Raw genomic sequence first — 23,644 nt, 5'->3', positions numbered from 1 at the left:
GGCCCTAAAGCCTGATACGTGCCTGCTTCAAAAATCAACAACTTTAAGGCTTCTTCATGGACAGGGGTCCAGTCCCAGATGACTCTTTTGCGTGTTAGATCATATAAGGGATGGGCTATGATAGAAAAATCCGGAATGTGTTTTCTCCAAAATACCAGCAGTCCTAGGGCATGTTGCAGTTCTTTTTTTATTACCAGGCATTTTTACTTGTTCAAGAGCAGTTAGAGTTTTGGGGGGAATGCATGCCATTCCTCCCCTCCACCAAATGCCTAGGAATTTTACCTCGGAAGAGGGAAGCTGTACCTTTTCTGCTGGGATTTGGAGCCCTAAATTCTCTCGGTGATTGATTATCTCCGTCTGGGTCTGTCCTACTGCAGCAGCATCAGGGCCGCCTATCAACACACCATCGATGTATTGATATACCTTGACGCCCTCTCCAGGAGTGACTTGAGCAAGCTCTTGTGCTAGTGCATAGTGCGCAATGGTCGGTGAATGACGGTATCCCTGGGGAAGACGTGTGAAAGTGAATTGCACACCCTCCCATGTGAAGGCAAAGCGGTCTCTGTCAGCTTCCTGTAAGGGAACCATAAAAAAACATATCCTTCACGTCAATGGTTGCTAAAATCTGATGTGCTTGCTCCTGTATGGTCGCGAGCAATTCGGCTATGTTAGGCACTGCAGCCGTCAAGGGGCCTGTGTTGGCATTTAGGCGCCGATAGTCAATTGTTAGTCGCCATTTTCCATTTGGTTTGCGGACTGGCCATACCAGGGAGTTGTAAGGTGAGTGAGTTGGGATAATTATCCCTTGCTCTCGCAACTCCGTTATCACAGGGGTTATACCCTCCCGAGCCCCTAAGGGAAGAGGGTACGGTTTGACATTAACAATTTTGGAAGGAGGGAGCACGGGTGCCGATTGTAGAAGTCTTACAGAAACCATGGGGAGTCCGAATTTCCACTCCCTTCCTTTTGAGTCTGTCCATGCTCTCCCCTTCAATAAATCAAGTCCTAAAATGTTCATAGGCAAAGTACCCAATATCATCGTGGTCTCAACAGGAGATGTGTCTCCCGGTAACCAGCATCTGACTCGAGCCGTTGGCTGTGGCTTAGAGTTTCTAAAAGCATCTGTGACCCAAATTTGTTTTTTATCAGCAACTATGCCATTGCGATTAGCGACATCCGCCTGAAGTGCTGACATCTGAGCACCCGTGTCAACTAAGAAAGTAACTGGGGTTTTAAAGAGACCAAGGGGAAAAGTAATTAACAAGTCCCCTTTATTATTTTCTGTGAGCCTTCTCAAATGGACCCACTGGCCGTCCCCCGGCTCACTTACTGGGGATGGCACATCCAGTTTTCCGTCCCAAGATCAATCAAATCCTTTTCGGGGGCGTTAGGTACCTTAGAGGTAACTCCCGCAATGTCATTAGATCGGGGCTCCGCCCTCATACTCTCGCAAGTGTGCTGGTCAATTTGGAGGGGTACTTTCTGTTTGTTTTTCCACGCTCGAACGACCTTCTCTAAGGTTATAGTGGGCATACCATCCATTAACTCCCGGGGAATCCCCTTCTCGATTCCCTCTGCCCACAATAGGTTTCTCCTCACCCCTGAGGCCTGAGGAGGGGGCCGATTTTCTCGCTGTTCCACTCTCCTTACAGCAGTTCTTGATTTTATAGCCCCCCTAGTGAGACCTATTCTCCCACCATAATTTATCAGTTCCTGGGCTACTTCCCCCCAAGTCATGGCCCCTCTCTCTTGTTGGTTTCGTCTCCCCCCTCCCCTCGGAGCCAGGATATCCCTTAGACGGTCCTGCAGCTGTACCGCGTACAGCTTCAGTGAGTCCGGAAGACCCCGGATCAGGGGAGTCATTCTATCAGGGTGTGCATTTAACAACATCGGGGAAGGCTGTTGAGGGACTAAACGCCTGTCATGCATCAACTGGAGGCAAGCAGCCTTTTGTAAACTTTTGGTTAAGTGATTTATATCAGGGGTCTCAATATATGCCGGGTCTCCTCGTTCCAGGGGGTCTAAACCTCCTGCCCAGTATGCGGCTCGTTGAGTTAACGACCATGGCTCTCTTTGATCATCAGTGGTTAAAAATATACCGGGCCCCCAGTATACCTGCGCCTCATCTTCTGACAGTAAAACTTGGTCTCCGCCAGACAATGACACCCTCCATACATACTCAGTCTCAGATTCTTGAGCCCGTCTAGTATATTTTTCCTGGATTTTTGTTAGTTCGGTTGCCGAATACGGCACCATCCGTGTGGTGACTTGCGGAGCTCCTCCACCTTGGCCTTCGGTGGTCTCCGTTTTGATTAATGGTCTCGGAATTGCCTGCTCTTTTTCGGCTTCAGGATAAAAAATTTCTTGACTAATTTTCAATTCCTTGAGCGGGTATAGAGGTTTTGAATTGGATGCCGACTTTTCGGCTAACTTTGCCAAACTTGAAAATCCCGGCTCACTATCCGGAATTGAGTCACAATCTGTTTGATTGTAAACCCCCCACTCATTCTCTTCTAATTCAGACCATAAGATTTTTTCTCGGTCCAATGCATCCGCTAGAGCCGTGCAAGCCCTCTGAGTGGCATTACGCTCCACAGTTAGCTGTTTCTGTGAGCTCTCCAGCTGTTTTTGTAAACTCTTGCTTTTCTCACGTTCCGCTGTTAATTGGTCCTGTAAAGACCTAATTGTTTCTCCTTCCGCCTGCCTCGCCAAATGCCTTTCCTTTTGTGCCGCTGTCAGCGCAGCTCCTAATACAGCACACACCAGACCCTTTCCTTTACCCGCTCGCCACTTCTGCTCCTTCGCAAGGGTGACTATACGATTTACCACTGTCTCAGGGTCGTGCCAATTATCATGAGCCGAAGCTATTCCAGGTGGCGTAGGGCACGCTTTGTACTCCTTCAACTTCTCAAAGATTGGGGAGCAGTCAAGCATCGACATTTCCCGGGCAGTCATGACTTACCACTGCTCGAACCTCTCCCGGCCTATGGCTGAGAGGTCACTTCCCGATTCTCCCTGTCCGTGTTCACCGGATGGAGAATCGGTATCCCCTTAGGACTTTCCAACACCGAGGGGATCCTGTCCGTGATGCCAATTTAAAAAATGTCACGTCCCACCTGGGGAGGAGGGGGGAGGAGTGACAAAGATTCGCAAATCCTCTCAGTGTGGATTAAGGTGGGCCAACACTCAAGGTCCGTACACAAACACCAGCTTTAATAGAAAGCTTCTATAGAGACAAATATCGAGTACAAATATTCAATACCCGCCAACCCTCTCACAGTTATATTCACCCCAGCTATGCGGTTTTACAGAAAATCAAGGTAGGCTATGCAGTACTTAACTTCAATTTAACAACTTTAACAACTTAATCACCTTAGGAAAAGTGAGAGAGAGAGAGGGAGGGAGAGAGGGGGTGGGGGGGAGAGAGAGAGGGAGGGAGGGAGGAGGAGGAGAGAGAGAGGGGGCAGGAGAGAGGGAGAGGGGGAGAGAGAGAGAGAGAGAAGAGAGGAGAAGAGAAGAGAATCACCAGTCCTGGATCCAGCATTGGTCCTGCCAAGAAGGGTTGGCTACTGAAAGGACTGAAGAGAACACCACCTGAACACCTGATCCTTCAACCAACTGCCCCAAGGCTCTGAAATCCCTTTTGATTGACTTGGGACTTCTTTTTGTTATCTCTTTGCTGCCGACATTAAGAACTAATAGTGGGTAATAGTCTGAGGACCTTACCAGACTAGGAGGTTTTCTAGTGACATCTAGTCTCATGATACAAAAATTCATGGATGCTTCTCCTCACAGTCTGAATCCCCCCCAAGGGAGAAACGGAGTATTGAGAGAGTCCCTGAAATGAAACTCAATAGCAACGAAGTTACTATTAAGCAGGTATTCTTTATTGCAGCGCTGGGCAGCACTGGGGATTCTCCACCATGAGTGCTCCACCGATCTGGTAGACTTTCAGAGATTATATACTATAAAATCCTACATATTCACAGGATTTCCGCGAAATCATTTACATAAACATGAGATTTCCTGGAACTTATTAACATATGCAAATGTCCGATCCGCATGCGCAGTCGTCTCCCGCGGTGGTCTTCAGGTGGTCTTTGGGGGTCTTCAGATGAAGGCTCGTAGTCTTCTTCCCTGTGTTCGCTGATTGACCTTTGCTTCTGCGCAAACTCGGTCCTAAGATCACGTAAACGGTGTCCTTCAGGGCTGTTGTCGTCATTCTTTTGTGACCTCCTATCTTCCATGTATTTGTTCTCCCAAGGCCCAGTTGTCTGAGATGGGATTATCCTGGAGCCCCCTTATCTTACAACCATTCTAACTACTCCCTAAATCACAAAGGCCTTTCTTTTGTTTAGGTAAGTGACTAAGATATTTAAATATCCTCCTTGCCCCTAGGCTTTCAGGAGGCATTTTGATGCAGTGGCTTTGTCTATCTTGGCTTTAACCCTTTCATTCCCCCCTTTTCTTTAAACTTTGTAAATTTCTTTTCAAAGGTCTTAAGTTTCCATATTTTATCACCTTAGGCAAGGCCCAAACTCTCATAGCCAATTTCTTCAGCTTATACCACAAAAGGCAATTGACAACTGTTAGTATAATAACAAACACCAATAATATCAGGAGTGGGTGGACTAGAACATTCAAAGTTTTCTCTGCAGAGGGTGAGTATCCCAAAAAGATATCCCACCAATGATGGGCAGTATCATCTTTAATTTGACTAGACAGTCCAATAAGTTTGTCCTTAGTTATCATTGGTTCAAGATTTTGTTTAATTTTTCCAGAGATGTTTGCACGACTTATATTTAAGCCAAAACATTGCCACTTGTTCTTCTGTATATGCGAACACATAAAGGGAGTGATTAGGTGATATTCTGCAACTACCGATCAATTAGTCACTAAACACACATGTCTGGCATTAATTTCTACAAACATGTCAAACACATCAGGAGACAGGATCATCCATTTGCAACTGTTAACAGAATGTTCTAATAAGCATGGTTAGACTGTTGTCCACATAAGATACCGTCAGAGGTGGTTTCACAAAGATCTAAATCATATGTTTGTCTCAGGCAGTGGCAAAGATTTTTCAGGAATTATAATTAATACCTCACCTTGTTCCACAGCTCGTCTTGCCTCGTAATCAGCCAATTTATTTCCCACTTCCCTGTCAGTGTTACCTCTCTGATGCCCTTTGCAGTGCATAATCGCCACTGCTGACGGAAGTTGTACGGCATCTAAAAGTCACAAAATTATATCAGCATGTTTTATACCTTTTCCTTGAGTGGTCAAGAGTCCTCGTTCCTTCCAAATTGCTCCATGGGCGTGGACTACACCAAAGGCATATTTTGACTCGCAGCCCTTCAGCCAGCTCCAACGCTCTCACTAGGGCAATTATTTCAGCTAGTTGTGCAGATGTACCCTTAGGGAGTGACTTTGCTTCCACCAGTCGGTCTGTGGTGGTTCCAGCATATCCTGCCATTCGAACTCCATTCTTTATGAAACTGCTCCCATCAGTATACCACCTTCGGTCGGCTTCCTCCAGCGGCTCCTTCTTCAAGTCTGGTCTGCTTGCATATACAGTTTCAATAGTTTCTATACAATCATGCACAACAGTCTCCATTTCCTGATTATCGCTTATGATTTCTATATCATCTAAAACGGAGGTTACAGTGTGGGAAGTGTGCACAATCATCTTTTGTCCCAAAGTAAATTTTCGAGCTTCTTGGATAATCAAAACAACGGCGGCCACTGCCCGAAGGCATCCCGGCCATCCTTTGCTTACTTCATCCAATTGTTTAGAGAAGTATGCTACAGCTTGTTTATAAGGACCCAGCTTCTGGGCCAGAATTCCCAGAGCCACTCCTTGCCTTTCATACGAGAACAGCCAAAAAGGTTTCGTTACATCTGGTAGGCCCAAAGCTGGAGCCTTCATTAGCTCCAGTTTCACTTCCTTGAATGCCCTCTTAGCTTCATCAGTCCATATTAATTGTGTCTGGCTATTTTCAACAGTTCATATAGAGGGTTAACCAAAAGTCCATAATTATAGATCCATAATCGGCACCAACCTGTCATTCCCCAAAAGGTTCAAAGCTCTTTTACCGTGGTTGGTTCTGGAGTTCTGCAGATAGCTTCCTTTTGGTCATTCCTGAGATGTCTTTGTCCCTTAGAAATCATGAATCCCAGGTATATTACTTCCTTCTTCAAGATTTGGGCTTTCTGTAATGAGACTCGGTAACCACTTAATCCCAGAAAATTCAACAAGCTCACAGTCCATTCCTTACACTCTTCATCCTTTTCTGTGGCTATTAAGATATCATCCACATATTGCAAAAGAATCCCATTTCCTGGGGGCCTCTCCCAGGTCTCTAATTCCTTAGCTAATTGATTTCCAAAAATGGTAGGGCTGTTTTTAAATCCTTGGGGTAACACTGTCCAGGTCAGTTGGGTTTTTCGTCCTGTATCGGGGTTTTCCCATTCAAAGGCAAATAAATTGCAGTTTTCTGGAGCCAAGGTAAGGCAAAAGAATGCATCCTTTAAATCTAACACAGTAAACCATTCATAGGTTTCCTTTAAACCAGTCAGCAGAGTATATGGGTTTGCCACTACCGGATACAAATCTTCAACTATTTATTACCCACAAATCTTGCACCAATTGATAAGTTTTGCCATCAGGCTTTTTGACGGGCAAAATGGGAGTGTTATATTCTGAAGAGCATTCAATTAAGTCCAAATTTTATAAACTCTTCTAAAATACTTTTTACCCCTCGCCTATCTTCCAATTTCAAGGGGTACTGCTTTATCTTAAGAGGTCGTGCCCCTTCTTTGAGTTTAACAACAACCAATTCAGCATTTTTAGCCTTTCCAGGTATTCCTGAGGCCCACGCTCCTGGGTATACCTGGTCTTTTATTTCTTGTATAATTTCTTCTTCTCTAATTTGGGGTTCAGTAAGAACCAAGCTTAAAATTCCAATGTGATTTTTGTCTGGTATTTTAAATTCAATTTCCCCATTTCTAAATTTTATTTCGGGATTTAGTTGTTCTAATAGGTCCCTTCCCTTCCCAGTAATGGTCTAGGAGCCTCAGGCAGGTAGAGAAATTTGTGAATCCCCACACTCTTCCCAATTCTAAATTTTAATGGTTTCAAGAAAAAAGCTTTTTCAACCTGCCCAGTTGCTCCCACAACATTAACATTTTGTTTACTTAGAGCTAACAAGGTTTGATTCAATACAGAGAATGTGGCTAACGCAGCCACTATCTCCTTTCCCAGTTTCCTTCTGTCCTCCCCCTCCCCATTCCGATATACTCTCCATGCTTCCTCCAGCAACTTTTCTAAATTCCTTATATCTGGTTCCCCAAGTTTCTGAAGTTTCTTTCTGGTATCATTAGCGGATTGTCCCAGAAACAGAGATACCAACCGCTGTGTGGCAGCTTCTGACTCCAGTTCCATAGTAGTAAATCTTCTCACAGCAGCCCGTAAGCTATCTAAAAACTTCGTGGGCGTTTCAGTCTGCCCCTGCTTGATAGCATACAGAGCAGACCAGTTAACTGCCTTTGGGATCGCATGTTCTATTCCAAATTTGATCCAGGTTCGGTATCGTTGCAACAAACGGTACTGAGCTGGATCATTAGGGTCCCAACCCGGGTCCCTGGAGGGCACAGGATCTTCGGCTGTGCTGTGTAACACTCGTCCCTCAATCTATGTTTCTACAAGAGCTCGGGCTGCCTTTAATACAAGCTGCTTCTCAGTTTCAGTCATAGCGTCTAGCATAAGATCCACATCTTTCCAGTCCGGGTCCAAATTCTCAGTAATCCACTCAAACCTTTTCGCAATCCCACTTGGGTCCTCCCTGTACCCCTTAATCGCATCCTTCCACTTATCCACATCATCCATCTGGAAAGGCACTTTTCTTCCGCCTTTCTGGGTTTCTCTCTCACCTTCAAACACCTCTAGTAGTCCAATACTACATGCTGAACAACATCGCTTCAACTTCCCTAACTCTTTCCGATTTTCCCTTTCCAAAGCCAACACCATGGGATCTTGGGGAGCAAAATTAAAACCACAATCTTTCTGGGACTCAGGGTGATTTCGGAGGGTGAAAAACATATCCGCATACATAGCTTCGTCCCATTTTCCTCCCTCCTTAAAAATAACAGGAGTTGCAGCAAGGCATTATACTTCAGAGTCCTATTCAAAGGCCACTTCTCTTCATCATCTAATTTATACAATGGCCATCACTGATTACAATACTTAATTAGAGTTTTCTTATTCACATTTCCTCCAGGAGGACCCCTTGTGTCCTTCCAATGATATAAAATGCAACCTAATGGAGATTTCTTTTACTTTGTTGTGACCCTCCCATTTTATTGGTCCCAGTTCTCTCCTGTATTCCCTCAGTATCTTAACTGTTAGTTCCATGGTACACACTTTACCACTTAGAGGGTTACAGAATTACTGTTTTACATCCGTACAACCTTTTTCTTTCGCTTCGTCCGTCTCCGGCCGTTTCCCTCGCGGGACAACGAAACCGCGGATCAGGACTCCGCACTCGCTTCGTACTAAGAGTACGTCTCATTCACACACGCACAGGACAGTATAGACACTTTTGACAACAAAAAGCTCACATACCAATACAATGAACAAAAATCCTAAAAGCAAACACAGAGCAACTACTTGTCCTTATAACATGCCAAACACAATCCCAAAATCAAATCACCGAGTTCCAAAGCCAAGATCCAATGTACCCAAATGCAGGCGTTCCAAATGAGCACCGAAGTGCTCCCAGATGGGCACCGAAGTGCCCCCAGTGTATACCTTTAAGGCGCTAGCAGCCCGGTATACTCCACCAAGCGTGAACCACTCACGGCTTACAGGGGTTTCCGACAGATGACTAGTCCCAAATCAAATTTAAGAAAGAATACCTTTTTCCGAAGACGGTCCTTGTCTGCTCCCGCAGCGATCCGATTGAGGCAAGGAATCCCTCCGGAAATTTTCCGGGGGTACCCTAGGGAGTCCCGTTCTCAACGGGTCCTGCAGCCGAGCAGAGAGGGTCCCATCTGGGGTGCCAAAACTGATACAAAAATTCACGGATGCTTCTCCTCACAGTCTGAATCCCCCCCAAGGGAGAAACGGAGTATTGAGAGAGTCCCTGAAATGGAACTCAATAGCAACGAAGTTACTATTAAGCAGGTATTCTTTATTGCAGCGCTGGGCAGCACTGGGGATTCTCCACCATGAGTGCTCCACCGATCTGGTAGACTTTCAGAGATTATATACTATAAAATCCTACATATTCACAGGATTTCCGCGAAATCATTTACATAAACATGAGATTTCCTGGAACTTATTAACATATGCAAATGTCCGATCCGCATGCGCAGTCGTCTCCCGCGGTGGTCTTCAGGTGGTCTTTGGGGGTCTTCAGATGAAGGCTCGTAGTCTTCTTCCCTGTGTTCGCTGATTGACCTTTGCTTCTGTGCAAACTCAGTCCTAGGATCACGTAAACGGTGTCCTTCAGGGCTGTTGTCGTCATTCTTTTGTGACCTCCTATCTTCCATGTATTTGTTCTCCCAAGGCCCAGTTGTCTGAGATGGGATTATCCTGGAGCCCCCTTATCTTACAACCATTCTAACTACTCCCTAAATCACAAAGGCCTTTCTTTTGTTTAGGTAAGTGACTAAGATATTTAAATACCCTCCTTGCCCCTAGGCTTTCAGGAGGCATTTTGATGCAGTGGCTTTGTCTATCTTGGCTTTAACCCTTTCAAGGTGATGACCTAAAACCCTATGAAACTTCCAGTGACTAGTTTCTTCCTTTTTTAGTTCAGAAAAGGAGTGGCCAAAAGAAATTCTCCCCTTTATTATAGGTCTGAAAAATATCGGAAATTACTATATGTAACCAAATGCCAAAGGATGGCGGTTAGCTCTCGCTGCCACCCCGGGCCCTGTGGGCCCTGTCCCGAGTTTCAGGAGAGGAGAGATCTCCTGTGACCTCTCTGATGATGGCCTGTGGGCACGGCCTGAGGCCGCAGCCCGGCCCAGCTCCTCTCTGTGCTGGGCGTCGGCCGCGCTAGGCCCCGAGAGCCGCCTCCTCCCCGGGGCTGCGGCGAGGGCCTCGGAGCAAGGGCGCTGCTGTTTTGCACGTCTCCAGGAAGCGGCGTGGCGTCGCTGGACAGCTCCGGAGCGCAGCGCAGTGCCCATGTTCTGGAGACGGCGCAGATGTGTGCGACGGAGTCGGGGCCGGGAAGCCCCGCCGCGGCGGCCCTTTCCTCGTAGAGGGCGATCCCGGAAGTGAGCTCAGCGAGCGCTCTCCCCGTCCACCTCAGGACCCCCCGGGTTTCTGTTGCGTGGGGCACCCCGGCGGCGGGGCGGGGGGCGAGGGCATCCCTTACCTGCGGGAGTGGTAGGAGACGGGATCCCCGCGCGGGAGGGGGCAGGGCGGATGGGGGGAATCTTTCCGCCGCTTCATTCCGCAGCCGGTCTCCCCCGACGAGACCTTGTTTTGGTCCGCCCGACCAATCGGACGCAGAGGCTGGATTCTACGGAAGCCGGGATGCGTCCTTCGTGGAGGCAGCAGGACTTCCCCCTGCCGACCATAACGCATTGCGCAGGGCGCACCACCACCACCTGGTCCTCCTGCGGCTTTAACGCCCCTGACATGGAAACACCATTGCAGTTCCAGCCGGGCTTCTGCTCCGAGCAGCAGCAGCAGCACGGCCAGGACAAGCAGAGTCTTCTCCAGCAGCCACAGCAGCAGCAGCAGAGACCATGCCTCCAGTGCAACAACTGCACCTACTATGGGGCCGCTGCGGCAGCAGCGGGGGATAACCTGCCCTCGCTGCTCCGCACTTCTTTGCCCCTCTCGGTTGCCTTCAGGACTCACTCCTCGCCGCTCTCCATTTCCGCCTCCTCCCGGCAGGGCAGCCAGTTGAACGTCAGCGAGCTCACCTCCTCCAGCCATGCCGGCTCGTCCAGGCAGCCCCACCAGTACCCCCAGTACCATCAGTGCCATAGCCTGCAGCAGCAGCAGGCAGCCAGTCCCAGCAGCAGTGTCAGCAGCGGCAGCACCCACCATCACCACTACCAGCAGCGTCGGGAGAGCAATCCCTTCGCCGAAATAGCCATGAGCAGCTGCAGGTACAACGGCGGCATCATGCGGCCGCTCAGCAACCTGAGCTCATCCCACAGGAACCTGCACGAGCTTGTCTCCGAGTCTCAGCCGCTCCAGCCGCCGCTCGCCAGCCCCATAGCCGCTGCCCCGGAGATCGTGGTCTCCAAGCCCGAGCACAACAACTCCAACAGCCTGGCACTCTACGGCTCCGGCGGCACGAACGACGGCGGGGGCAAGTCCAGCAAGAAGAAGAACCAGAACATCGGCTACAAGCTGGGGCACCGCCGGGCGCTCTTCGAGAAGCGCAAGCGCCTCAGCGACTACGCGCTCATCTTCGGCATGTTCGGCATCGTAGTCATGGTGATCGAGACAGAGCTGTCCTGGGGCGCCTACACGAAGGTACCTGCCACGCCGTCGAACCGCCTTCCTCTCGCTCTCGGCGCCGTCTGCGCAGCCCGACACACGCCCCCCCGTCCCCGTCCCGTGCCCCTGCCGCGGGCTCCGTGTCCTCCCCGGCCCGCGGGCGAGGCCGGCTCGCGGGAAGGCGGCTCCACAGCCAGCTGCACTCTCCTGTCAGCCGTTCAAATCCGTGCGGTCTAGCCGCCCGGCGCCGCCGTCCTCGCGGAAAGGCGGCCGCCTCCCGACCCCGACGTCACTTCGTTTCTCTCAGAGCCCAGCGCGGCGGGACTGTTCGACCCTCGCCCGGCCCTGCCGTGAGGCGTCCCTCGCCCTGAGAAGTGCCCTGACCCCCCGGCACCGCCTTGTGGGGCCCACTGGTCCTCCGCCCTGAGACGAGATGCTCCCCCCGCGGTTCCGCAACCGTGAGGCGAGGTGTCCCCCTCCCCCGGCCCCGCCATGAGGCACCCCCCGGCCCCGACACTGTAAGGCGAGGCGACCCTCCCTCCCCTCCCAGTCCGGGCTCCACTGCTCGCAGTGGGGCTGGGGAGCCCGGCGGGGCGGGAACGGTCCCATGCGTGTGGGTCTCTGACGGACAGTGGTGTCTTTGTGTTGCAGGAGTCTCTGTATTCCCTCGCTCTAAAATGCCTTATTAGCCTCTCCACGATTATCCTGCTTGGGCTCATTATTGTATACCATGCAAGGGAAATTCAGGTAATGTTTCACTTTATGAATTGCTGAATGTTTGCATATCTGTGGTTGCAGAGTCAGTTTTTCTAAAGGCTTTATTGTGGTAAGCACTTTGCACTTCCCGCTGATTCAGAAAACAAAAATAATCACTTAGTGCCTTCTGAAGTTCAGTTTCATCCCTGGAGAGAAATAAGATAGGCTACATGGATGCATTCGTGCCTGTTAGGGACTGTTACCTGCGATTATGCTAGTAGGATCACTTAGTTCTGAGGTTATAGCACACTTTCTCTATGACATACCTGCTGTCTTCTGTAGCAGATGTAGGGCAACAGTCTTTTATTTCCCAGTGACTAAATGTCATGCTGTGCATTTTCTCTGGATAGCAGGGCTAATTATTAGGAAAGAGGCATCAGTAACTTCTAAGCATGTAATCTTCACTGTGCTGTTTCAGATACTAGCATACACTAGAAGAATATTTAAAAAGAGGGGGAAACCTTATGTTGGATTTGTTTTATTTAATGCCATAGAAATTACAGCCACTAGGAAATGTGACAGAGGAAAGCTGTCAAGACAGGTAGGGATGAAGGTAGGGGGAATTTAATGATCAAAGCTATAGAGTAAGTCTAAAAATGCTGTCACATGTCCTGTCCCAGATACTTAGTTCTAATTTTAGTTGTCTTTTTTTTTTTGATCAAGAAATTACAATTTGACATTTCAGTTAAATTGAAACATACGAGAGAGAGTTTTCAAAGTTTTGAAGTGAAAAATACCTTATTTGTAGATACATTGGTGTTTTTGCTGTCTAATTAGAGATACCTTGGGCTACAGGCAGAAATTATGGTTTTCAAGGGCAAAGATGTCTTTTTCAGCAGTACCAATTAACAAAAAGGAGAAATTAAGAATTGTATAGTACCCTTCTTCTATGCTGTAGTTCTAATATGAAAGGGCACCATAGTCTCCTACTTAGACTACTGTTAGAGAAGTATTGCGTTACTGAAGACTCTTTGCCAAATGGGATCCTGTCCTGCAGTCCTTACATATGAAAAACACTATTTCTGGCTCAGAACCCAGTTTCTTTGCATTAATATGAAAGATGGGCAGCTGTTTAACATTATTGTGCTCAATAAACAAGTGTCTGGTGACAGAGTACCACTATAAACTACTGGAATACTGATGAAGAGGTTTCTTTCTTTGTGTAAAAATAAATAAATGTAGCTGCTGCAATGTGGGAGCCTTGTTCTCCAGTGTACCTTGCTATAAGTGGTGCTTGAGGCACTAAGAACAAAGCTGAAAAAAACAAGCTCTGTAAGTATTTGAATTATTCTATGTATTTTCAAGAAACTTTAAATAGAAAACAATACACAAGATAACCAAATAGTCATATGTTTCTGTATGCATAAGCTTACAGTAGGTAGTTACGCCAACATTTGCAATTTTTTTCCAGCGAATTAGATACACATTTTCATTCTTTCAGAGATTTGTTATGGATCAGAAAAATCAATCTTTTAAAAATCTTCAGTTGTATTTCTGATTTTTTTTTTAATTGATCATTTTAAAGAACTCCTTCATGTATGAGACTACATGGAAGAAGTTGTGCAATCATGTGACTTAATCGAGGTTAATGTAGTTTTCAACACTGCCTGACAGTATAGAATACAAGCATACCTGTTTGTAAAACAGTAATACTCTATGTTTTTGTCTGAGAGACACTGTAGGCTGCAGTACTCATGTCAGAGCCTGGAGTAAGCTGCAGCTCCAAGGGACTCTGTCATTCATCTTGAAAATGAAAGGGAAGTTTTGTTTTCAAGGACACTATTGGAAGGAAAGGCCATTGTACCACCCTTAGCTGTTAGATATCTGATAGACTTTTAATTTAGGCATAGTATGTTTATATACGCACACTTGACTTTTTAAAAAATAAGATGAAAAACACACAGAAATATTTACATCCATCTATGGTGCTAAATTTATGTTACACCTTAACTCTGAAAACAAGAAGTATCTTTAAAATACTTTAGCTTAGAAATGTACAGAACCTACTCCAAGTGAAAGAAAATACTGCGTAAGCCTGATAATGTAACAATTTTAAAATAATCTTTAAAACTGACTGTTTTCTGAAGGGATACTTGCCTTTAATTCAGGCAAATATCCTGCTATGTACAGTGGAATATTTCTTGAATCAGGTCTGTAGAATCATGCCCATAGATGGTTGGTTGTGTCCTGGAGCACCAGCTGTTTGCTGATCTTGTTCAAATTTGATCATTCCTTTCTTATTCTTCTCTGAAAGATACTTAGACTTTATCAGTAAGCATAGTGTAAATTTGCAGGAATTCATCAAGACAATGAATTTTGTTGTACAGAACAGAATGGCAATGTATTTTGCTTGCAGTGTGGTATGTTTCATAGTCTGATAGAAGCAAACCTACCTGAAAGAAAAGTAGATTTTCCTGCAAAACATGAACTAAAATATGTTGGGAAATAAGATGAAAGTTTAGCAATTAGTAGTGCTTGCAGATTTAATATTTAGAAGCACCTGGTGACATAAAATGTCTGCTAACCAAAATCAGCTGCTGCTTTTTTTTTCAGTAGTCTGTGCCCTTGATTTCTTGGTAGGAAGTCTGAACAGCCATGCTGCAAGCAACTCTATGGTAGTGCCTAACAGTATAGCAGGTGACTGTCCATTTAAATGACCTTGCCGATGTGTTCTGTTTTGAAAACAGTCAGCTCATCAGTTAAACCAAACTGTGAGTTTGCTTGTCCCAGACCTGCTGAACATCCTATTTTAAGGGAGTTGGAAGGGAAATTTAAGAAGACTTATATGGATTCTTCACAAGAATATTATTTGGATCTGAGATAAATGGGCTTTTTTTTCCTTTTTTGTTTTCTTCTTTTTTCTTTTTTAGTTCATAAGTAGTAGAGGAACAGGAGCACCTTCAGTATATAAGGGGCGGGGGGGGGGGAGCGTGTGTCCTCCGCCTCCTTTTCAGCACCGCAGACAGCTCTGCACGTTGCACATTATCCGTGGCGCCCTTGGCTGGGCTGGGCCTGGCTCAGAGCAACCTGTGCTGCGGGGAGGGAGGCTGCCAGCCTCCCCAGCTTCCCTCCCGCAGCACAGCCAGGTGAGTTCTCCTGCTGCCTGATGGCACATGCATAATTTTGGACATATTTTTAGCCTTGCATTGTAAACCTATTAGCAAAACAGATTAATTTTTATATTCTATGAAACAGCTCTGCATTTGACAGACCAAAGTCTCCAGAATGGCATAGCTGCAGTATTTAGACAAAAATAACTGTTTGGCTGCTGTGCAGTTTTGTGAAATATTGGAAATGTTAAAATGCTTTCTTCAAATAGGTTTTCAGTGATTGCCGTGTATTAGTTATTCTGTATTATTAGCTATTAGTGTTATTATTAGTATAATAATAAGTACTATTAGTGTTATTATTAGTTATTAGTGTTGTTATGTATTATTATTATTATTAGTTAGTGTATTAGTTATCCTGTTATTCAGGAGCTATTATATTTATTAAATGTGACTTAATGTTAAGACTATAATAACAGTCAAATTAAACCAGGTAGTTTTAAATGATAATTCTTAGCCTACATTATCATTTCCAGAAAACAGGATAAAAACACAAACAATGCTTCTTTCACCTCCCTCCCTCTCCCGGGAAAAAAGCCAGATGAACAACAGTAATGATGTTGGAGCCAAGTATGCTGACAACCCCAAATCTGTGTATTCTCCTTTTGGTTCGTTGTTGTCATGCTTGTAATGTTGTTAAAAACATCACACTTGGGAGATTATGAAATATTCATTACTCGCTCTCTAAGCTTGTGTGGTTGTTGATTCAGTTTGGAAGACCAGTAGGAAAAATGTAACTCATTGTTATCCCAGCCTAGAACAGGTATTTCTCTGACTACTGTTCCATTTGAGAAATACACTTTCAAAGAGGTGGAGGAGGGAAGAGCTAAGAAGATAGTATCATCCAATTATCATAATAATTTACAATGTATAAATTGCCCACTTCATGCATAAACAGTTTGTTACTTCATGATATTTTACATAATTAAAATAGCAGCATACAACATGATTAAAATTGTTGTTTCTAGACAACTTATTGTTCCATTCCACATTTCCCTAATGCAATTTGCTGTTAGATTAATAATCAGGTGGAAGTTAAGAAACTTTTTGATAACAGTTCACATGGTAAAGCTGCATTTTTTTTCTACTTCTACTGAGAAAGTAGACCTCTCTGTCTCTCTCTTGTACTGCTGGAGATGATAGAAATGCTTTTTAAATGTACAGTTCCTGAAGTTTTACTGGCACTTCCTTATATTACTTAAAACAAAGGATTAAAACCAAAATTCTCTAAGGTTGCTAATAAGATGTCTTTAATCCCCTTTCTTGGGTATTCTGTTCCAGCCTGGTATTTCTTGAAAGATGACTGTCACAGGGTAGGAGGACTATGTCCACTGGGATACTTTTGCTTTGGTGCTGGACTACTTAGAGTATCCCTTCTGTAAATAAACCTTGCCCTTCTATTGCCTTTCTTGAATAATGGTAACCTGTGTTCTTCTGGACTGAATCTGAACCTCTTCTCCCTCTTCCCTTGATACAGATGCTCTCACTCATACAGAAAAATGAAAATTGTTGATATTTGGCAGAAATGAATAGAAATCTTCATTTTTTTGTATATGAATTGAGGTTTCTAAACACTTATAAATTGGACTGTCAGTTCACGCTCAAGTAGAACTCCTGTGGAAAGTCATGCAAACTTCGAAGTTAAGGTTAAGCCATTGTTGTCACAGCAGAGTTCATTTTTAGAATTCAGTCCATCACTTTCCAGGTCTCCAGGGAGAAAGCACCCTCAGTCCCTAGATTGTTCTGAAGTGGTGGGAAAATCATGTGATACTGATGGATTTGGAATGAAACATTTTCAGTCTTCATTATGGAAAATTATCACACATGTGAGCCCAAATATCTTGCTGAAGACTCAAGACTCTTCTGTCCTTTTCCCTGTCTCCTGAAAACTTGAAGAAATGGAACAGGCAGTACTAGAAAGCATAAGTGGATGTTAATAAATACATTTCTTGACTTATTTATTGTGCAAATAAATTCCATAATGCATGATTCTAATAAACACTGCTTATGGGGCTTTAATTATCTTATTGGAAAGTTCTTCAGAAAAAATCCTGCATTCCCTAAGAAATATAAAGTTAAACTCCCTTACAGTTTCCCATCACAAGCACTAATGGGTATTCTGCAGGCAAATTTGTTTATAACTATGTAATCCTTTTGCCTTCACTGTGGTGGTACATGTTTATCTCACTGTCTTTCTTCTTCTGTTGACTCCATGCCAAAAGAAACAAAAGTCTAGCTTGCCTTTGCTTAAGTATGCTGAATCATCAGCTAAGACTGCTGCTGCAAAAACAAATGAAGATTAAGAGCACAGAAAGCAAGTCTGTTGAATAACAGGTGAAAATCAACAGAATCATAGAATCATAGAATGTCCTGAGTTGGAAGGGACCCACAAGGATCATCGAGTTCAACTCCTGTCCCTGCATAGGACAACCCCAAAATTCACATCATATGTCTGAGGGCATTGCCCAAATGCTTCTTGAATGTTGTCAGGCTTGGCGCCGTGACTACCTCCCGCGGGAGCCTGTTCCAGTGCTCCACCACCCTCTGGGTGAAGAACCTTTTCCTTATCTCCAACCTATACCTCCCCTGGCATATCTTCCTGCCATTCCCTCGGGTTCTATCATTGGTCGCCAGGGAGAAGAGATCAGCACCTGCCTCTCCTCCTTCCCTTGTGAGGAAGCTGTAGACCGCGATGAGGTCTCCCCTCAGTCTCCTCTTCTCCAGGCTGAACAGACCAAGTGACTTCAGCCGCTCCTCGTACGGCTTCCCCTCTAAACCCTTCACCATCTTCGTGGCTCTCCTCTGGACACTCTCTAGTAGCGTTGTATCCTTTTTGTACTGTGGCGCCCAAAACTACAAACAGTACTCAAGATGAGGCCGCACCAGTGCAGAGTAGAGCGGGACAATCGCCTCCCTCGACCGGCTAGCAATACAGTGCTTGATGCACCCCAGGACACAGTTCGCCCTCCTGGCTGCCAGGGCACACTGTTGGCTCATGTTCAACTTGCCGTCGACCAGAACCCCCAGATCCCTCTCCATGGGGCTGCTATCCAGCCTCTCGTTCCCCAGTCTGTGTGTACATCCAGGGCTGCCATGTCCCAGGTGCAAATTCCGGCACTTGCCCTTGTTGAACTTCATATGGTTGGTGATTGCCCAGCTCTCTAATTTGTCCAGATCTCTCTGCAGGGCCTCTCTGCCCTTGGGAGTGTCAACGGCTCCTCCCAATTTTGTGTCATTGGCAAACTTTGATAGTAATCCTTCAAGTCCTGCATCCAAGTCATTTATGAAGATATGGAAGAGCACTGGCCCCAAGATGGATCCCTGCAGAACCCTGCTAGTGACTGGTCGCCAGCCCGATGTAACCCCATTTACTATAACCCTTTGAGCCCGACTCGTCAGCCAATTGCTCACCCATTGTGTTATGTGTTTATCCAGCTGTATGCTGGACATTTTGTCCAGGAGGATACTGGGAGAGACAGTATCAAAGGCTTTACTGAAGTCCAAAAAGATTACATCGACTGGCTTCCCTTGGTCAACTAGGTGGGTAACCTTGTCATAAAAGGAAATCAAGTTTGTTAAGCAGGACTTTCCCCTCTTGAACCCGTGCTGGCTGGGGCCAATGACTGCGTTGTCTTTCAGGTGTTTTCCAATAACTCCCAGAATAATCTTCTCCATAATTTTGCCAGGCACAGAGGTGAGACTGGCAGGCCTGTAGTTACCGGGGTCATCCCTGTTGCCCTTCTTGAAGATTGGGACAACGTTTGCCAGCTTCCAGTCAGCTGGGAACTCCCCAGATTCCCAAGAGCATTGAAAAACCATTGAGAGAGGTCTCGCTACGACATCAGCCAGCTCTTTAAGTACCCTGGGATGAATCCCATTGGGCCCCATTGACTTATAGGGATCCAGCTGGAACAGCAAATCCCGCACAAGTTCAGGGTTTGTTGGGAGTTTGTCATTCTCACAGTCATGGTTCTCTAGCCCAGAGCTCTGGGGGTCCCAGAAATAAACTTTGAGTGATAATTTTATTCTGATCTAAAACCTGTTGAAAATTACTGAAATTTTTCTGTTTATTTTAATAGGCCTTGGATCAGGAGACAACAAATCTCATCATGTGCCAGTTTTGGTCCAGGATACAGTATAGGCTTGAAATTTACCTTGTACCGGTGAAGCTTAATACACATTCCATACAACAGAAAAGCATGCTGATTATAAGAAATCTAGAGACATCGTATCTGTTAAATTATCACTTTAGGAGCATTTATTTGATATTTAGTTTTAGTTCCATTCAGTACATTTTTGAATAGATTATATCTGCAGAACTTGTTGACCCAGGAAAAGTTACAGGTGCCCACTGTCTCTGAAAAACAGCACTGTAATGCATAAGACACAGAAGGCAGGACAGAAAATCCTTTAATGTTGGTCAAGCATCTAATGAACAGTGACTGAAAGGATCTGAGTCCTTTTGCATTGAAATTAAATGTAGAAGATGCTTATTTCCAACAGCCTCCCTTAGGATATTGGAGGAGGTTGTATCTAAATGGTCAGGCCACTGAATGGTTGGCCTGACAATACCTACCATTGTCCATTCAAATGCACCCTTGTTCTGAGCATTTTTTAATGAGGCTGTTTGTTAGAAGTTTATCAGGACATCAGGTTTATCTTTCCTTAAAAATACGTTCTTAAGTGTAGAGTCACAGGTGTACTTCTTTGGCAGAATGAATAAATTAGCTCATTTTATCTAGCTTCAGATTCAGTATTTCTTCCTTTAACTTCTGTTTCCCCTATTCCCTTGCAAAAATATTGCCCATTTCTTCAGTGAATATATCCTTTTTAATTGGTTCTAGTTTTCCCAGTAGTAATGAAGCTGATCTTCCCTGAAGAGAGTAAGGCTTCTCTCAGATTGGGAACAGCATCTGATGGCAGCCGTATTGGGAGATGGCAGTTCTTCATGCAGTGATCTGTAGAACAAATTAATTTTTGTGATGAATGAAGAAAAACAAATCCTAAATCAAGAACTGTAAAATGCTATGTTCTTCATACACAGTCTTGGAATTGCTGCTTCAGTGCAAAACTAAATTCATTCCTAACTCTGGAATCTGACTAATGTTTCCATCCCAGTATGGCTAAGATTAGTGCACTAGTTATAGCAGACCACCTACAAGACCAGAAAAAGTTTTTAAAGAGATGTTTTTGTTTTGGAAATATTTTATTAGTATACTGATTTTTTCAATGTGGTCTGTTGTTGTTGTCGTGGTTTAACCCCAGCCAGCAACTAAGCACCACACAGCCGCTCGCTCACTCCCCCCTCCCCAGTGGGATGGGGGAGAGAATTGGAAGGGTGAAAGTCAGAAAACTCGTGGGTTGAGATAAGAACAGTTTAATAATTGAAGTAAAATGAAATAGAATAGTAGTAATAGTAATAATATAATAAAAATAATAGTAATATACAAAGCAAGTGATACAATATACAATTGGCTCACCACCCGCAGACCAATGCCCAGCACATCCCCGAGCAGCGATCACTGTCCCCCGGCCCACTCTCCCCAGTTTATATACTGAGCATGACATCATATGGTATGGAATAGCCCTTTGGCCAGTCTGGGTCAGCTGTCCTGGCTGTGCCCCCTCCCAGCTTCTTGTGCATTGGGCAGAGCATGGGAAGCTGAAAAGTCCTTGACTAGTGTAAGCACTGCTTAGCACCAACTAAAACATCAGTGTGTTATCAACATTATTCTCATCCTAAATCCAAAACACAGCACTATACCAGCTACTAGGAAGAAAAATCAACTCTATCCCAGCTGAAACCAGGACAGCTGAGGAAGCTCAAGTGTGATTGTTCCATCAAGAGTCCAGACTAAAGTAGGAGATTGCCTCATGAAATATCTTTTTAATAATGCTTTTCTTGGGAGTTTCTTCTTTGTAGCGCTGGGGAAGAAATCTGGATATCTAGGAACATCTTTTTTTTTTCCTTGGAGTCCTGGGATTTCACTTCTTGACACTATCATCACCTGCATAGAAGGTTACTGGGAAGAAAGAATGGCAGTTTTAGGAGCATCTCACCCTCTTTGGGACCCTGAAGCACATACATACAGGGAGAACTACATGAAAAGAAATTCCATATGTCCCAGCAATTGCTGAGTGTTGTAATGGTTCCTTGGCACCACAGGCTATCAGGGATTAAGCCATTTCACAGTTGTTTGAGACAAATGGTAGAGCTGAAAGTCTGGCCTGTAGCATTTAAAAATATTGAACAATGCCTCAGAATATCTTTGGAGAGAGAAAGTGAAAAAGAATACTGTCAGTATCTGATTTAGAACAGAAGGAAAATATGGGGAGGCAGAATTTAACCTTATGTTAGTTTATGTGATCGTGTCCTTTCTTTATTATCTCATAGAGTATTTGGGCTAGTGTTTTTATAATGATCTGAGGGACAGAAGTTAAAAAAAAGACATGGACAAACCTGATAAGTGTGTTGAGTAACACATATATGTTTATTGAAATGTTTGTGGCTATGTTCCTCTCTGCGTGTGCCCTGTCATAGTATCTATGATGTATATTATTTAGGTGTATTTTAATGTGCAGTTTTTGATACTGCACATTGGAAAATATGGTACACAAAGACCATAAGTAGTCTGAGCCTCAGTTATACAACTCTTCCTGAGATGGTCAGATTTAATGCTGTCTTTGAGGGAAGTATTTCGAGCCTACTTAGCCACCAGCACACATTAACATGAAATTTTCTTTACATGCACTGACATACACAGTGTGTATAGCAAGATATCAATAGCCATGAAAAACTCATTTTGCATAGAGATACCAAATTTAGATAAATATACTATGCAAAAAATCATTTTTATGATGAAACTAAGTATCAGGTTTTTACAATCATTCTTTTAAATTGGCATTTTTATAATTAGGGGTGGGTGTGTATGTGCATATACATGTATGAATGATAGAATAGTCTAACTAACTTCCCCATTTGAACAAACTAAGAATGTTTCATTCGTGTAGATAGCTATATCCACAAGATCTTGTGGATCGATTTCTAATGACCTACTAGAAAATTTGGTCTTAACTCTGGATGTGGGAAACATTCTGGAAAATATAAGATAACAAGGCTTTCATGTAGTTTTGTGAAAAACATTATTCTTTGCCTTCTGTGCTTTGCATGCAGAAAGTGTTTGATGCCTCATGGCTTTATATAAGACTTAAACTTACTAACTTCTCTGCTCTGTGGCACTATATTCAGGATGTAGAGTCCTCAGGAATTCCTACAGGCTCTCCAAGATCGAGGACAGGCCTTTGGATAATTTATAGACCATTTGATTATATGCCTTCTGATGATGAAAGAAGGTGTTTTTCATCCCCTAGTTAGGGAAAGTCTTAAGATGTCTATCTCCAACCACCATATGATTTTCAATTATTTGTACTTAATACCTTCTTCCTCTCTGAGGACTATAATGCTGGCTTTAGTTGCATAAGTCATATTTTGGGGACTAGAAGCTATAAAAAAATGTTTGGTCAAAAATTTGGTAGAACAGTAGCCACAGAGGCTATATTTTGCTAGTCTGTGTCATAGTTCCATCAGTTCTTTTATAAGGGTAAAGTGACTCCAGTATTTAACCATTTAAAGTTTGGATTTTTAAATTAAACAATTGCCACAATGCCTTTATGAGTACAGTTGAGTCTCCTTCTGCAAGGAATGCCTCAAGGAGTACAGCTGATGCTACTTTATCATTGTTTATCGCTTCCTTTTTATTCCTTACAGCAGAGCAGTGATACCGTTTTCACATTTGTTCTACTGGGATTGTAAAGAAACTGGCCAATTTCCTTGTACTTTGCATTCACCAACATCTTCAGATAGCCTGCTAGGAATTTGTATATACTAATTGATACTATATATACTATATACTAATAATAATTGATATACTAATGATTTACAGAATTAATTTCTCTACTTTTCTTTCAAGTAGCTTCAGGGAGTCTCTGATCTAAGTTGTCATTGTGTGCAATCTGTCTACTCTGAATTTGTTTCTCTTTTTCTAATCTGGTGTTATATGAATTTAACACAAATTGTTATGTAAATACACAAACACCCATTAATATCTATGATGTGCTATCTGGTTTTATATTTATACTCTGTGGTGTTAGAAACATCAAGTTTATTTATAGTTTAAGATTCATGTCTTATTTTTACATACCACATGTTGGAAATGTATTATATAATTTCAGATGAAAATAACTTTTTAAAAATTTTTCTTATAGAGTGCAGGCTTAGTTAAGTTAGATGGTAGTTCTGTATTTGAAGAAC

At 44.1% G+C, this 23,644-nt stretch overlaps 1 protein-coding gene across 1 annotated transcript in view; it reads left to right on the top strand.

The window, feature by feature from the left end:
- Window positions 1-10,438: 10,438 nt before the first annotated feature.
- The window catches only part of LOC309601976 (small conductance calcium-activated potassium channel protein 2-like), a gene marked incomplete at both ends in the record, with an annotated part of 164,665 nt that continues 151,459 nt past the window's right edge, over window positions 10,439-23,644 (top strand). The window contains 2 exons of the mRNA XM_082335230.1: window positions 10,439-11,506; window positions 12,122-12,217. Of these exons, the coding sequence (XP_082191356.1) occupies window positions 10,439-11,506; window positions 12,122-12,217 (1,164 nt within the window). The remainder of the gene's footprint in view (window positions 11,507-12,121; window positions 12,218-23,644) is intronic.

This window comes from Platalea leucorodia, assembly GCF_965183815.1.
Source record: "Platalea leucorodia genome assembly, chromosome: W".
Taxonomy (NCBI): Eukaryota; Metazoa; Chordata; class Aves; order Pelecaniformes; family Threskiornithidae; genus Platalea; species Platalea leucorodia.
Note: the sequence above shows the minus strand (reverse complement) of the source record. Positions and strands in the feature narration are given on the sequence as shown.